At 41.1% G+C, this 14345-nt stretch overlaps 1 protein-coding gene across 6 annotated transcripts in view; it reads right to left on the bottom strand.

Moving 5' to 3' along the window:
* Nucleotides 1-14345, bottom strand: part of GRIA4 (glutamate ionotropic receptor AMPA type subunit 4) — a 516232-nt gene that overhangs the window by 30470 nt on the left and 471417 nt on the right. For all 6 annotated transcript variants that reach the window (XM_068266875.1, XM_068266874.1, XM_068266873.1 and 3 more), the window contains exon 13: nt 10668-10915. In XM_068266875.1, coding sequence (XP_068122976.1) covers nt 10668-10915 — 248 coding nt within the window. The remainder of the gene's footprint in view (nt 1-10667; nt 10916-14345) is intronic.

Genomic DNA, 14345 nt, shown 5'->3' with positions numbered 1-14345 from the left:
TGTCTAAAACAAAAACAAAAAAGTATTTGGCTTGATGAATGCCCTATAAACTATATGAAAGGAACACAATTATGCAATTAGTAAAAGTTTATCTCAGATCCACTTTAAGACCATATCCACCCAAAAGTAATAATACGGACTTGGAGGGACTGTGGTCTTCCACCAGCTTCTCAGAAACCTCATTTTGAAACATGTCTTCTAAACCATTTACCAGCCAATGTATTTAGTGGCTTGCAAGTTCTCCAGGCCAATTTATTTTAGCACATTTTTTATTTCTTTTGTGTTACATTTCCCTGCTTCTAATTAGTATTGTTGTAATGTGTATTTACAGCCACTTGTCACTAGGGGGCAGTTTGAGACAAAAGCAGAGCACTTCTGCTTTCAGTTTATATATTTTCTGCTAGTAGAGAGAGGTGAAAGCATTCCAAGAATTTACAGCACAACGAGTTCTGCCAACTGAAGTCAAAAGCAGTGCGCTTATCTAAAATAAAATAATGCAATTGAAGCTGCAAATGGGTTAAAACAGAAGGTAGTTGCAATTATTGAAGTTTATGTGAGCAATATGTGAATATGCAAAATCAGGGAAATGAAGTAATGATTTATATATTAACTCAGTGAACATAAAGCATGCATCATGTTAGTTCCTTCTTGCTCACATAAAGCTGAGTAATTGCAAAGACTTTAGGCTTTAAGAATGCAAATTTATATTTAGCTTAACTTTTATTTATGGATTGTTTATTTTTATTTTTTGTCCGTAAGGGAGCTTTATTCTTTTTTCAGTCCCTTACACAATCCTAGTGGTTTTGGTTCATCATGATTTAACTAGGTACTCTGTCAAAACTTTAAAGAGGGGCTGTGACCAAGGATTAAACTTCATCCCAATCAGTAGCTGATACCCCCTTTCCCATAAGAAAACTTTACCTTTTCTCAAATAGAAAAATATCAGGGACGCCTGTAAAGCTGATATTGTGGTAAACCACCCAGGTCCTGACATCACACTGTCAGAGCCTTGTTGCATTGTGGGAAATAACCGCTGTTTCAAACTGCCAAGGAAACAGTATCTACCTCTGTGCATATGTATGTCTATAAAAAAAAAAAAAAAAAGTTAAGCCTATCACATTGTTAGTGGGAGTAGTTATAGATAATGGCAGTTGGTGCTATCGTTTTTTTTTTATGTCTGCCAGCAGTAAAGATGATGACCTCTTGATCTTGATCTCTCTTCTATTTTTTTAACTTCTGCCTTTGCAATGTATTGATTTTTTCCCCTTTTCATTAAAGTTCCTCTTTAAGGTACTCTATTCATGAATTTTCATATTTTCACAATTCATTCCATTAGGAGGCAGAAGCTTGGTGACAATCTCCTTCTGCTGAACTCATTATAAAGCGAAATGCATCCATAATGGAAGAACAAAACACCATCAGTCTGTGACACTGCCAAGGAACATAAAAAGAAGAGCTTTTCGCTGAAGACATTCAAAAATAGGAAGATGACATAATCCATAAAGTTGGACTCTTGGCAGGAATCCAAACATTTGTATTGTTAGTTGAATGTGATTGCTGTTGATTGGATCAATATCTTAAAGCGGGATTGTCACTATAAAAATCAAATTTCAACAGCAGCTGGTCTGAGTGTATTAAGTGATAAATATGCTAATCCTGCATTCAAACCTTTTCCTGCTGTTATGGTTTGGAGTTATCACATACTTTAGGAGCACTGGCCCTTTAATAGCCATTGCCATTCTTTTGCATGCTGGGGGTTCTTTTTATCTATAATATATTCCTCCACTTCCCTTTATTTCCCTGCCTAGCTGAAATGTGATCCTCAGCTCACTTGTTTTTACAAGCAAGGCTGAGGTGACTCAGCGATTGGAGGAGAAAAGAAAAAAAAATAAAGGGCAGAATTACATCAGGATTTAGCCTAAACTGTGGGCAAAAGACATGATTCCCACCAGGAACAGAATTCTCTTCATTTACTATATAACATTCACTGAAATCAAAACGATCAAGTATTTATCTACTTATATACTGTATATATGTGTTTTTTTCCCTGGCATAGTAGGGCTAATCCTCCTGCTTTAAGCCCTAAAGCCCAGTTCCTGGTGAGGAATAAACTACACCACTTAAAACCCCACATCCAGCACTTCCTCCACTCATAAAAACATGGTATATTAACAAAGAAATAACTTCTGCCTCTATTGTACCAGTCACATGACTGTTATTACTCTTTTCGCAAGATCCTACAAAAATGGGTGGCGCCATATAAAGCACCCAAAATTTCTTATTAGAGGTCATGTCCTAGTCCAGACTAACATCAATTACACCCAGCAGGGAACAGGTAAAATACTGTTGCTGGGTTGGACGCCACTCTGCACTTTATTTGAAACGCTGTATATCTACTTGGGTCCCTGTAAAAAGGGCCCATATGTGAGTATTGGATGTTTTTATTGATTTTATCAATATTAAAACTGCTGCTATCTAAAGAAAGATACGCTTAGATCTACTTTACTATTTTATTTGCTCCAAACTGCTGAATCGGATGTGTGGAGGCGAATACATTGTATGCTGAGGCGGGGGAGGCCAAGCAGGAGAGAGACCAGCTGCAGGCCTGTTTAAGCCATACATAGACAGGGCCTACCCGCTCATGAGGCGGGGTGAAACTTTTGCCTCAGGCGGTACATTTCTAGGGGCGGCATCCGCCCGTCGGTGGGTGAGGGGAGCCGGCCGCCGAGCTGGAGGGGTAGCGGGCAGGACAGGGGTATTGGGCCTAGCGGCGGGGAGGGGGGTCGGACCCCCCCCCTCGCCTGGGTCCCCTGATCTGCGTTCCCCTCCAGCCTTAAATAGATCAGAAGCAGCCGCTACTCGTAAGAGGCACGGGCGGGGAGGACTCACCACTTCCTCGATCCAGCGTGCGCTCCACTGACGTCACTTCCTGCAATGCCGCCCACTGTATTGTAAGTGGGCGGCGTTGCAGGAAGTGACGTCAGTGGAGCGCACGCTGGATCGAGGAAGTGGTGAGTCCTCCCCGCCCTTGCCTCTGACGAGTAGCGGCTGCTTTTGATCTATTTAAGGCTGGAGGGGAGCGCAGATCGGGGGACCCAGGCGAGGGAGGGGGGGTCCGACCCCCCTCCCCACCACTAGGCCCAATACCCCCGTCCTGCTCGCTACCCCTAAAGCTCGGCGGCGCCCCCCCCCCCCCCACGGGGGGAGGGGCAGCAGCAATAATTTTTTAAAAATTTTCCTCAGGCGGCAAAAAGTCTAGGGCCGGCCCTGTACATAGACACTGTAATTAAGGTCTATGTCCCTCTGATAAGCGTGTTTTTGAATCTATTGGAAGTTTCACTCACTGAAAAGCAGCGCTTAAGTATCGATTGGAGTTTTAGACAAGCATTTCTGAAATTGCTGGACTTTAGCTGCTGTTTTTTGAAGTTTGACCAATCTTGAAACTAGAGCGCTGATATATTTATAGATTGTTGAACAGGTAAAATAGCAGCAGCACTCCTACTGTTCATCCACTGCTGTTATGAAGATAATGTTCAGCTGTTTTATGCATTTATTTGAGTAGAAGTGTAGGGCATGAGGAATAAGGGGAAAGGGATAGCTGTTGCCTTTGATGTGACATTTGAGCCATTTGACCAGGGTTGACTCAAGCCAGTATGTAAAACAGTAAAGAGTCTTTGGGCAAGGCTCTCTAATGATCCTGGTCACCCTGAGTGACTGCTGCTCTGGCACTCTGGGTCTTCCAAGAGAAAAACGCAATATAAATGTTGTGTCTTGTCTTGTCTCATTTTCTCGCTATCTAGAGTGCTACTCTTTTTTCTTTAATATTTATGTATGCCTTAGAAAGAGTTTCAAATATATTAGAAATGCAACTTAGAAGTATCAGCTACTGATTTCTTAAAAATTGGCTATGAGGACAGACAGCTACACACAGCAAAGCTTTGTCAATGCTCCAAGTAGTTGGAACAGAAACTCAATTTGTTGTGTTGAATCACAAACTTTAAGAGGCTCATTCCTTATGGGGATGTACAGAATAACAGGCACTTTCATGTATCTCAGGGATGGGCGTGACAGGTGACACATATGCTCCTGGACATCACAGTGACAGCAAAGATGTTATATTAGTATGGCTACTGGTCAACCAAGGGCTTTATTGTCATAATTGTGGCTAATTATATGTTTTATTACCTCTCAATTAACACCCTTTGGGCCTTACCCAATTCACTTTTTCCCTAAGTGATATTTTCACATTAGAAATGAACTGCCCTTCAAGCCACTAGTAAGCAAGAAAATAAGAGAATAATTTTTACAGTACTTTTCACCTATTTTGTAGTACTATTTCAACTGCAGAGTGCAAAAGTTATTTTAAGCTGAAGATGAAAAATATTAACACTAGAGGCGGTTTTTTGATAATTTTCAAAGGAAACATCAGGCAAAAAAAAAGTAAACTCAGCTCTACTCACCTGGGGCTTTCTCCAGCCCCTTGCAGCTGACTGTCCCACGCTGATCACTCCGCTCTCCACCACCGTCCCGGGCTCCCTGCACGCTGCTCAGGCCAACTTTGAGGTCGTCCTTACTGCGGCTGCGTGAAGCGCAGCTGTCAATCATGGCCACGTGGGCTACGGCGTACTGCGCAGGCGCAGAACTACTGCGGCCATGATTGACAGCGGCGCTTCACACAGCCACAGTATGGACGACCTCGAGGTTGGCCTGAACAGCATGTGGGGAGCCCAGGATGGGGGCGGAAAGCGGAGCGATCAGCGTGGGACAGTCGGCTGCAAGGGGCTGGAAAAAGCCCCAGGTGAGTAAAGCTGATTTTACATTTTTTTGCCTGATGTTTCCTTTAAGCGCAGGCAATTTTCAAAATCGCCCTAAAAATGCTTGTGCAACAATTCTCTTTGAAAGAGTTCACATCTGAACGGTTTGTTTCGGATCCGCTCAGAAAAGCGCTGCATGTACCATTTTTGGGGCGATTTTGCCTCAATGGAAGGCATACGGAAATCGCAAAAATGCTTGTAAAAGCACTTTGCATAGAGATTTCCCATCGCTTTTAAGAATAAATACATTGTATTTATTCTTTTCCGGTTCAAAGAGTTCACTTCCTGACTGATGTCAGGAAGTGAAAAAACGCAGTCGCTCTGCAAAAGCGCTTAGAAAAGCACTTTTACAAAAAAATGAAGCGCACAGGAATTGCCGCAAAAAAAGCATCAAAAACGACTCAACGCGAACGCCAATGCGAACGCAATGTGAAAGAGACCTAAGAGAACACTTCTGAGAAAAGTGAATTGGATCAGGCCCATTATTGTAAAAAACTTTGCCAATAATTTTAAAATCATTTGAGTTTTTACTTTACCCTCAATGTTTGCTATTTCTATTGAATGACCACAGACTGCAAAATGGTAGCTGCTTTTAGAAAAAGGTCAGTAGCAGCAAAGTTGAAGAATCAATTTAGCCAAAATTGGCTGTTTTTCGCTAAAGGTGCTCTAGCAACTGAGAATTTACCTGCAGTACAGACATTTTGCAGTCCATAATCTGTAGGAAAACAACTCCCAAGTGTTTATGATATGCATCTACCATCTCTTGTCATTTCATTTCCCAACATAAGAATCATTTTTGATATATGCTCATTTTCCAATGGCGGGGGAGAGATTACTGATATGCTGTGCACTGGGTCACAAGCCAACCCTATCAAAGACTTTCGTTGGCAGCACTGGTGCAGAAAAAGTGAACTATTTACTTGTCCTACTTTGACCATTATTGACTGAATTCGACATAGCGCTTTTCTCTGCTGCAGATCTGATATCCTGACTGATGTTGGTAGGGAAAGATTTCCAGGAAATATTTTCAGACAAAATAAATACCACTTGCAGAACTCCAGCATTGAAAATAATGTCCACAACTTTGAGTTTGAGATGGCAAAGTCGGAAATGGATGTAGATCTAAGTGTTGCTGGAGGTCTGTGTCCGGTTTTAACATGGTCTGTAGGCCATAAGCTTTCAAGAATTAATATACTCTAGTCTTAAATTATATATCTCAATCTTGTCTTGGATTTTGCAGAAGCCTTTGCCTCAACACTTCAGATTTCCCTCAGTGACAACAGGAACAGCTCTGTGCAGATCAAGTGAAAGGACTTGACTGATGAACTCATACTACTGACAGATAAATAATTGTCACTGAAGGTGCCAATTAAGTTATTCAATTTGCGACATTGATCTTTAGCAGATTCAATCAGAATGTTTAAAGTTGATGCCGTAACATGACCGCCCATCACAATTTCAATAAATTTTTGTCCAAAATGGATCTACACGATCCTGCATTCTTGAAAGATCTTGCTCGGAAGGGCTCAATCAGGTGTGCAGCAGTAGCAGCATTCAATTTCTAGATGACCAACAGATCCCCCCCCCCCAGCTGGTCTCCCTCCATGTGTAATGCGTGCCCCTTGGGCCTGTGGTGAGTGTTGAAGCAGTGGTTAGGATCACCTGCCCAATAGCGTGCCTCCTCCTAGGCCACTGTCTTTTCTCCATTGCTGCCGGGTGACTGTACCCCATGACCTGATGGCATGTAAGTGGTCATGCAGGTGCCACTGGGTCGCAGGGTTCATGCATCCCAACAGCGATGGAGGGGAGACACAGGAGGATCGTGCCAGTCAAGAGGTGAGCTAAGCACCACTTCAACACATACTATGGGCCCGAGGGGTACACATTACATGGGGGAGACCTTGGGGGCTCGGCAGGTGGAGGCATCTACACATATTTCCAATGGATTTCATGCTGAGGTCTACCGGCCACCTGTGTGCAGTACATTGGCAGCAATATGACTAATATGGCAGATTTGACCAGAGAGAGGTCTAGTTGATGGTCGAATGTGATAATAACCATCTGCCAGTGCATGAGCACCTTTAGTTAAGTGTCCAAGAATAATGTCCTACATAATATACAGCAGTAGCTGCATAAGTGCTCAAAACAACATAAAAATGTATATTTACAATACAATAACCTATTCGATGTTATAAACATATCTTCTTTTGTTTTCAATTCAACCTGATCAGTTTCCGGGCAAGATTATTCTGAGTTTATGAACTTAAAAAGGAAAAAAAAAAAGCTTATACTGCGTAATAATACCAATTCACGGTGGCAGAAAATTGTGATTTAGTTCTGGAATATTGAATTTACATTTGCTGAATGAAAAGCCAAGCCGATGAATAATAATGTGTTCATAGGCAGCGCCGTGACAAGTCATTATGAGAGGGTTATTTAGCAGGGATAAAAGCCATAACCACACAAAGAGTCACAGCACAATAGCAAAATGGAAAGACTCAAAAAAAAACAAATAAATAAATAAAAATGGCGAAGCAGAAATTTTAAACAAAGGAAAAAATAGAAGAAGAGATTATTGACATGACAGCTTACATACCCAGAAACCGTGAGATTAGAGGTATGCAACACAAGAGACCATGCACCAGCAAATAGAGTGTAACTTATGACCTCATTATTCACAACATTCAGCGGATAACAATTGTAACTGACTCGCAGGTCATGTATCTCTTTTGGTCTTTTTTTCAACTGCCTCAATAATTATTGAGTTGCCTAACCATTTCTATGTCTGATTACAATTTTACAGACAGCCTTATATTAAATGAAACACACTGGGATGGCCATCCCATCCCTCATTTGATGATAAATTGATCGTTTAACTAATACTATCTCTCACGGTAATACACAGACTTGTTATTTATTACATTCTGTACTTAAAGTGAACCTGAAGCCAAATTTAAATAAAAAAATGGATACTTACTTAAGAAAGAGGAAGGCTCTGGGTCCTACAGAGCCTTTCACGTTTCTCTCCTGGTCCCCTTGTTCCAACGCTGTCTATCCCCTCCCCCCGTTAGCAATCTCCAACCGATGGGTCAGAGACTGCTCTCTTCCATCGCCCGAGAGCTCCCGAAGATGGGTGGCTCCATAGTATGCATGCGCAAACACAGTCTCTCATGCACAAGCAGTACGGAGCTACCCGTCTTCTAGAGCTCTTGGGCTCCTGAAGACTTCTGAAGGCACCTGCTGTGGAAGATTTGAATGGTGGAGCCTGCACTGGAATGAGAGGACCTTGAGAAAAACAGGAAGGCTTTATAGGACCAAGAGCCTTCCCTCTCCATAGGTAAGTATCTGTTTTTGTATTTTCATTTGATTCCAGATTTGCTTTAAAGGTGGATGTTTAAAATATTTGCACCAATGAGCATTTCATACGTAATACACCTGCCTGCAGGTGAAAACAAATGTAAAACTATTATCTTTATTTATGACTTGCAAACAGATCAGGTTACTTTACATTAACATATTGGAAAGTCATTCTATCAAAACGAGTCGGCAGCTGTGCTACTGCTGTGTGTACAGGCTGCTACTAAGCAAGGTATATGTCGTACTGAGCAGCAAAGAAGCATGCTATCTTCTGGATACCTACATATCAAAAACGTATGTATGCAATATTCAATAGATAAAAAAATAAAATATCACTATTTTTACATCAAGCAAACCTGAAGTGACTATAAACTGATGAGAAAGGCCACTGTGTTTTTAATCCTTATCAGGACATTACTGGAATCTCATAGTCTTCTTTCGGTATTAAAGTGGTTGCCCACAAAAAAACAAAATGACCATAAGATATATCAAATATTTGTCCCTCCACATTTTGCAGTGTAAATTGTAAGAATTTACCTGGTTTCTCCTGCAATAATATACTACTAGTGTTGAAGCACTTTGGGACAATGCCACCTAGAATAGTTCTACCAATATCCACACCGCCAGTAGGACTTTTGGTTAATTATATTTAGTGTGTGCTGTTTTCAGAGTAGAGCCTTACTATATGTAGTGAGGTTCCATAGAAAAAATCATTCTTGTATCCATTGCGCTCTTAGTTCCACCTTGAAGCAATGCCACTTTGAGAAATGGACCCTTTGGAAGGAACTGCCCAACTATTAACTTTCAAAAATATTCTCTTGTAAACATTTGAATTTGAATCTAAAATGATAATCTGATAAATCTTTAGGCAGCCAGTATATGTGAGACCACAACTATTCTTAGTCCCCAATGCAGCGGTATGGCCTGCTAAGGCGGAAGTTTTTTTTTGCCAGGGGAATGTTTTGGCATGGCACCTTCCTTTTTGTACGATACGTTTGTACAAAACTATTGCCACTGAATAGCTAAAAAGAAAAAGTGGTAATCCCTTACACATATTCCCCAATATATTTATGCAAATGAAGTCTTAATTGTTTTTAGAGTGTAAAGGGAAAGTATAGTGATTTTATGATCTCTATTAAATTTTCATAATTAAAATATGATAGTTGCTTAGAGCTTCACCTGCTGTTTTGACTAAGTCCAAAAAGGCCTTGCTTTGTTGTCATGTAGTAAATGTACAGTTATGCATTAGAGTACAATATAGCCTGGTTAACAGTCAGATCCTAATAAAGAAAAAAAAATATCACAGTAGTTATCTCACATTATTTAGTCACTAAAAAACTGTTCTTAATTAAGTCAGCTCTGATATTACCTTTCTCAACTTATTTTTGAATTTTTGGATGCTGATAAATTAATATATAAATGAGGCTAAAATATACAAGGCAAGATAACTCAGACAAATAAAGTGCATTTTATCTTTTTACTGCAACAGCAAAGTGTAATTCTTCTCTGTTGACAAAGCAGATTAGTCAAACCAGCAGGAGTGCCTAAAACGTTATATTTCATATGTTTTATAAATAAAAAAACGTTTAATAAAGAATCTACTTTATGTGTAACACAATGAATAAAAATATACTAAAAGCACTACTAAGCATACCCCCCTCCCCCCACATACCACAAAAAAACAAAAAACCTTATTTATAACATTCTTGCAGTGTTACTTGGAATGTGTTAAAGCATCAAGACACTGCCATTTTTTGCATACTAATTTAGTGCCATTATTGTGTATAGGGTTGTAGATTACATTTTGTTTTTTAAAGTTTGAGCTTCTTAAAGTGAACCTCCAGACTAAAAATCTACTCAGCAGAACTGAAAAGGCTTGGTGTTTCTTTAACAGTTTCACAGCATCAGAACTTTGTTTTTCTTATAGAAGTCTCATTTTTAGCTGCATTTGTAGCTAAGCTCCGCCCCATCAAAGAAAACTGCCCGGGCTTTTTTCCCCTGATGCTGTGCAAAGCATGATGGGATTTCCTATGTTGTTATCCATGTTGCCTAGCAACTGGGAGGGGTAATCAGGACACAGGACAGTTGGAGCTGTGTCTCATGCTCCCTGTCACCTCCTTTCAACCAAAAAGATGGCTGCCCTCATGAAATCACAAACATTTGCCTGTTCTTTTAAAACAGGGTGGGTAAGAGATTATATTACCTATCTATTTTAATTAACATAACTAATGTAACTTAATGACAGTATGTTTGTTTAGGCTGAAGTTCCTCTTTAAGTATCTGGTATTACACTGGTATGCTGGTGCATGATCTTGCAATGATGGAGCTCTGGAGAACATGACATGATCACCTATTGTTGGCACAAACAATGGTATGGGTAGGTAAATAAACATACTATGTTCACACACAGTACAACACAAAGAACTACATTGGGAACATCAGGGAAGGTGGAATACTATAACAACACACATTATATTGTTATACTATTCCACCCACCTTAATAGAGAGTGTTTAGGCGTTGCAACTCCATATCCTTTAGAATCCAGATTTCCTCCAACTTTCATTGTATCGCAAGGTTTCCTCTGCTCGATGTACTCATTCATAGTGGATTCCAGAAGAAATGCAAATTTTCCTTTCGATTTCCGTACGCGGGCAACTCCTTCCGCCGTCGTCTTTGTGAATACTGAAGGTTCCGCAGATCTCATGTAGGTCCACATCTTTTCATAAACTGCAATTTTCGACCTCTGTCAAAGGGGATTTTCTTTTTTTATTTACTATATTTTTCATAAATGAGCAAAATAACAGTACGACAGATTCAAAAAAATTACAACAAGAGCAATTCAAAAGTTAAAGTGAATCTCCAATTAAAAATAAAAAAACAAACAAATGTGGATGTCATCTGTGCTCTAAAAACTGCAATATTACCCCCAGGATTTTGAATCAAGTGCAGAAGATAGACCTGGCACTGTTTTTCCATGCAATTTTTATCAGTCCGGAGACTGATTTTTTTTTTGCAGGGCTGTTATGTGCCTCAAGCCAGGTCTAAGTCCTGCCCTTATACGTTTCTGGAGCTGAGAAGACTTAATTCTACTACATCATTCTTCCCCTGGACTGTCCAGAAAGGCACTCAAAACTTACATCCCGGCCCACCATAGCCACAAATCACATTGCAATCTCAACATAAGCAACTGCCATAGAGTAGCTGATCTGCAGAAATACATATAGACAGTTTATAATGCAATTATTATCTCCTACCATTTTTACATGCTTTTACTGGAAGAAGCAAATTATCCCAAGCAATCAGAAGGGAGGTGGAATGTGAACTAAGATGTCTGCAGAGTTTATTCCTGGTTAAACATGGCACCAAAGTTATCACACACTTTTCATCATAGATAAGCCTGTAGGAATTACCTCTGGGCTCTATATTAAGCTTTACTTAAAAAGAAACTCCGTCCAAGAATTGAACTTTATCCCAATCCATAGCTGATACCCACTTTTACATGAGAAATCTATTCCTTTTCACAAACAGACCATCAGGGGGCGCTGTATGACTGATATTGTGGTGAAACCCCTCCCACAAGAAACTCTAAGGACCATGGTACTCCTGGCAGTTTCCTGTCTGTGAACCTTGTTGCATTGTGGCAAATAGCTGTTTACAGCTGTTTCCAACTGCCAAAAAAGCATGCAGCAGCTACATCACCTGCCAACAGTAAAAATGTCACCATGTAATAAATGTCACCATGTAAATCAGGGATGTAAAAGATTTTACAATGGGCAAACACTGACTAAATCATTTATACATAAGTATTGTAAAAATGAAGCACTTTTTGCATTACATTATTTTCACTGGAATTCCTCTTTAAAGGACAACGATCAAAGTTAAAAAAAATTCTAAATGCCACATATATTTCCAGTATTTACTAGCAAATAGCAATACAACTGCTTTTTTTTCATCTTTTCACTTTTTTGTGAAGAAAAAATGAGATTTACAGAGGACAGTTTTCACTGTGGGCATTACTATGGAGGACTGTGCCCAGCACATCCAGCATATAGAAACAGTCTTCACTGGCAGTAAAACTGTGACTGGAATCTCTTCAGAATGATAGAAAGCAAAACTATAGCTTCCAATAGTGTGTACATAACTCATCGTCAGCTGCAGCTCTGTGTGTTCCTGTGTTTCTCTGAGCCAGAAAGAGCTCATTTTGAATGGGCAGATAAGCATCCAAGAACAGGAATAAAGTAAGCCTCCTTCTCTTCAGATCCTTCTCTGTATCTAAAAATACCTCATCTTGCCTGTAAATCATTATATGTCTGTAACTTCACCTCTGCTCCGCAAACTGCCATGGCAGTTTTTGCCTAAAGTGTTGCGGTAGCTCCGTAGCCACTGCCATCTGCAATGCCGTGGCCCTACCAAGCTCATCAGGCATGGCCTAAAGCCTTAAAAGGTGGCTGAGGCAATGCAGGTAAAGGTGGCCACAGAGCTTTGGAAACACTTCAGGAAGCCAGGGGTGGATTTTGAGACATTAAATGACTTATGGACAAGCGGATGAGTTGCTAACCCTGGCACCCATTAATTATTGTATCAATAATACAAGTTTTCATTACACAGTTTCCAACATTGGTGATCTTCAAAGATTAAACACAGGAGTAAAGCTAAATTATAAGCCCATCAGTTAGCTGTTGAACTGCACTATCCTATCAGCAGCCTGGAAAGGGGCTCTGTCCATGTTCAACTGTAGGGTATAAGGTGGGGGGGGGGGTAGTTTACGGATGACACCTTTTTTTTTATTGCATGGCTAGGCTAGCTGAAGCACAAACCTGGCTGGACGGAATTAAAAGATTCTGGCAGGGAATCAGGAAATTTAGGTGTTTGGGGCTAATGGACTATAGGTGCTAATGAAATATATCAGCAATTGGGTGCAAAAAAAGAAACCTGGGCACCCGATAAATGGTGGGCGCCCTGCCTGTCCAATCAAAAACATTTTCTTTTCAGAATAATGGCCATATCCTATTCAAGGCGATAAGTAGCTTGCAGATGCGAGCTACTTATCACCTTGCCATCGCGCGAGGATTACCGGCAAATCCTATTGCCCATATCCTTCGCGCGATGCTCCCTTTTACTGAGCGATGGGGAGGGAGGTTTACGCTGTGGTGCTGTCCATCAGCACCACGGCCTCACTCCCCACACATGCGCACTCGCCCGATGAACATCGCCGCCATCTTCTGCCGCAGCATCTGGGGGTCTCCTTTAATAAGGAGACCCCCAGAGCTCCCCATCGGGTCGCCGCACAATTTAGAAGCCCCCGCGCAGCTCTGCAAAGGCTCCCCTGTCATTATACGTACCGCCGCCGATCACCCGACGCCTCTCGCCGCAAAATCCATCACGTAATTACAGTGTATCTAACACTGTAATTACTGTCCGCATAGGAGCCCAGACAAAGCATCTTTGAATCTGCAGCCGGGCTCCCCATTGGTCCGCTGTCTGTCCGGCTGCAGATTCAAAGATGCTTTGCCCGGGCTCCTATGCGGACAGTAATTACAGTGTTAGATACACTGTAATTACGTGATGGATTTTGCGGCGAGAGGCGTCGGGTGATCGGCGGCGGTACGTATAATGACAGGGGAGCCTTTGCAGAGCTGCGCGGGGAGACCCTCAGATGCTGCGGCGGCGGCGACGTGCATTAGCTGGTTTAGACCTGCTTTTTGCAGGTCTAAACTAACGCTCATGTCTGCCGGGAAACATTGCTTCCCGGAGGCATGTACAGGGTAATTGGATTCTGTGGTAAGAACTCGCTGGGCGATTATATCGCCCAAGCGAGTTCTTTTCCGCCTGGGGGGGGGGTCTAAAGTTTAGTAAGATTAGGCGATGCCCCCAACGCCTAAGTTAAGAACTCGCCAGTGCTTAGCGCTGGCGAGTTCAGCAATAGAATATGGCCCTAAGTGTTTTACAAAATATCGCTTTAAATTTTGTATTGACAATAATCTGTAAATTATCATTTTAACTTTTTTTTATCATTTTGAAATTAGTTTTAAAGGAGAACTGTAGTGAGAGGTATGTAGAGGCTGCCATATTTATTTCCTTTTAAGCAATACCAGTTGCCTGGCGTTCCTGCTGATCTATTTGGCTGAAGAAGTGTCTGAATCACACCATAAACAAGCATGCAGCTAATCTTG

Source organism: Hyperolius riggenbachi, chromosome 2 (assembly GCF_040937935.1).
Source record: "Hyperolius riggenbachi isolate aHypRig1 chromosome 2, aHypRig1.pri, whole genome shotgun sequence".
NCBI lineage: Eukaryota > Metazoa > Chordata > Amphibia > Anura > Hyperoliidae > Hyperolius > Hyperolius riggenbachi.
The sequence above is the reverse complement of the archived record's forward strand: the minus strand, read 5'-3'. Positions and strand labels throughout refer to the sequence as shown.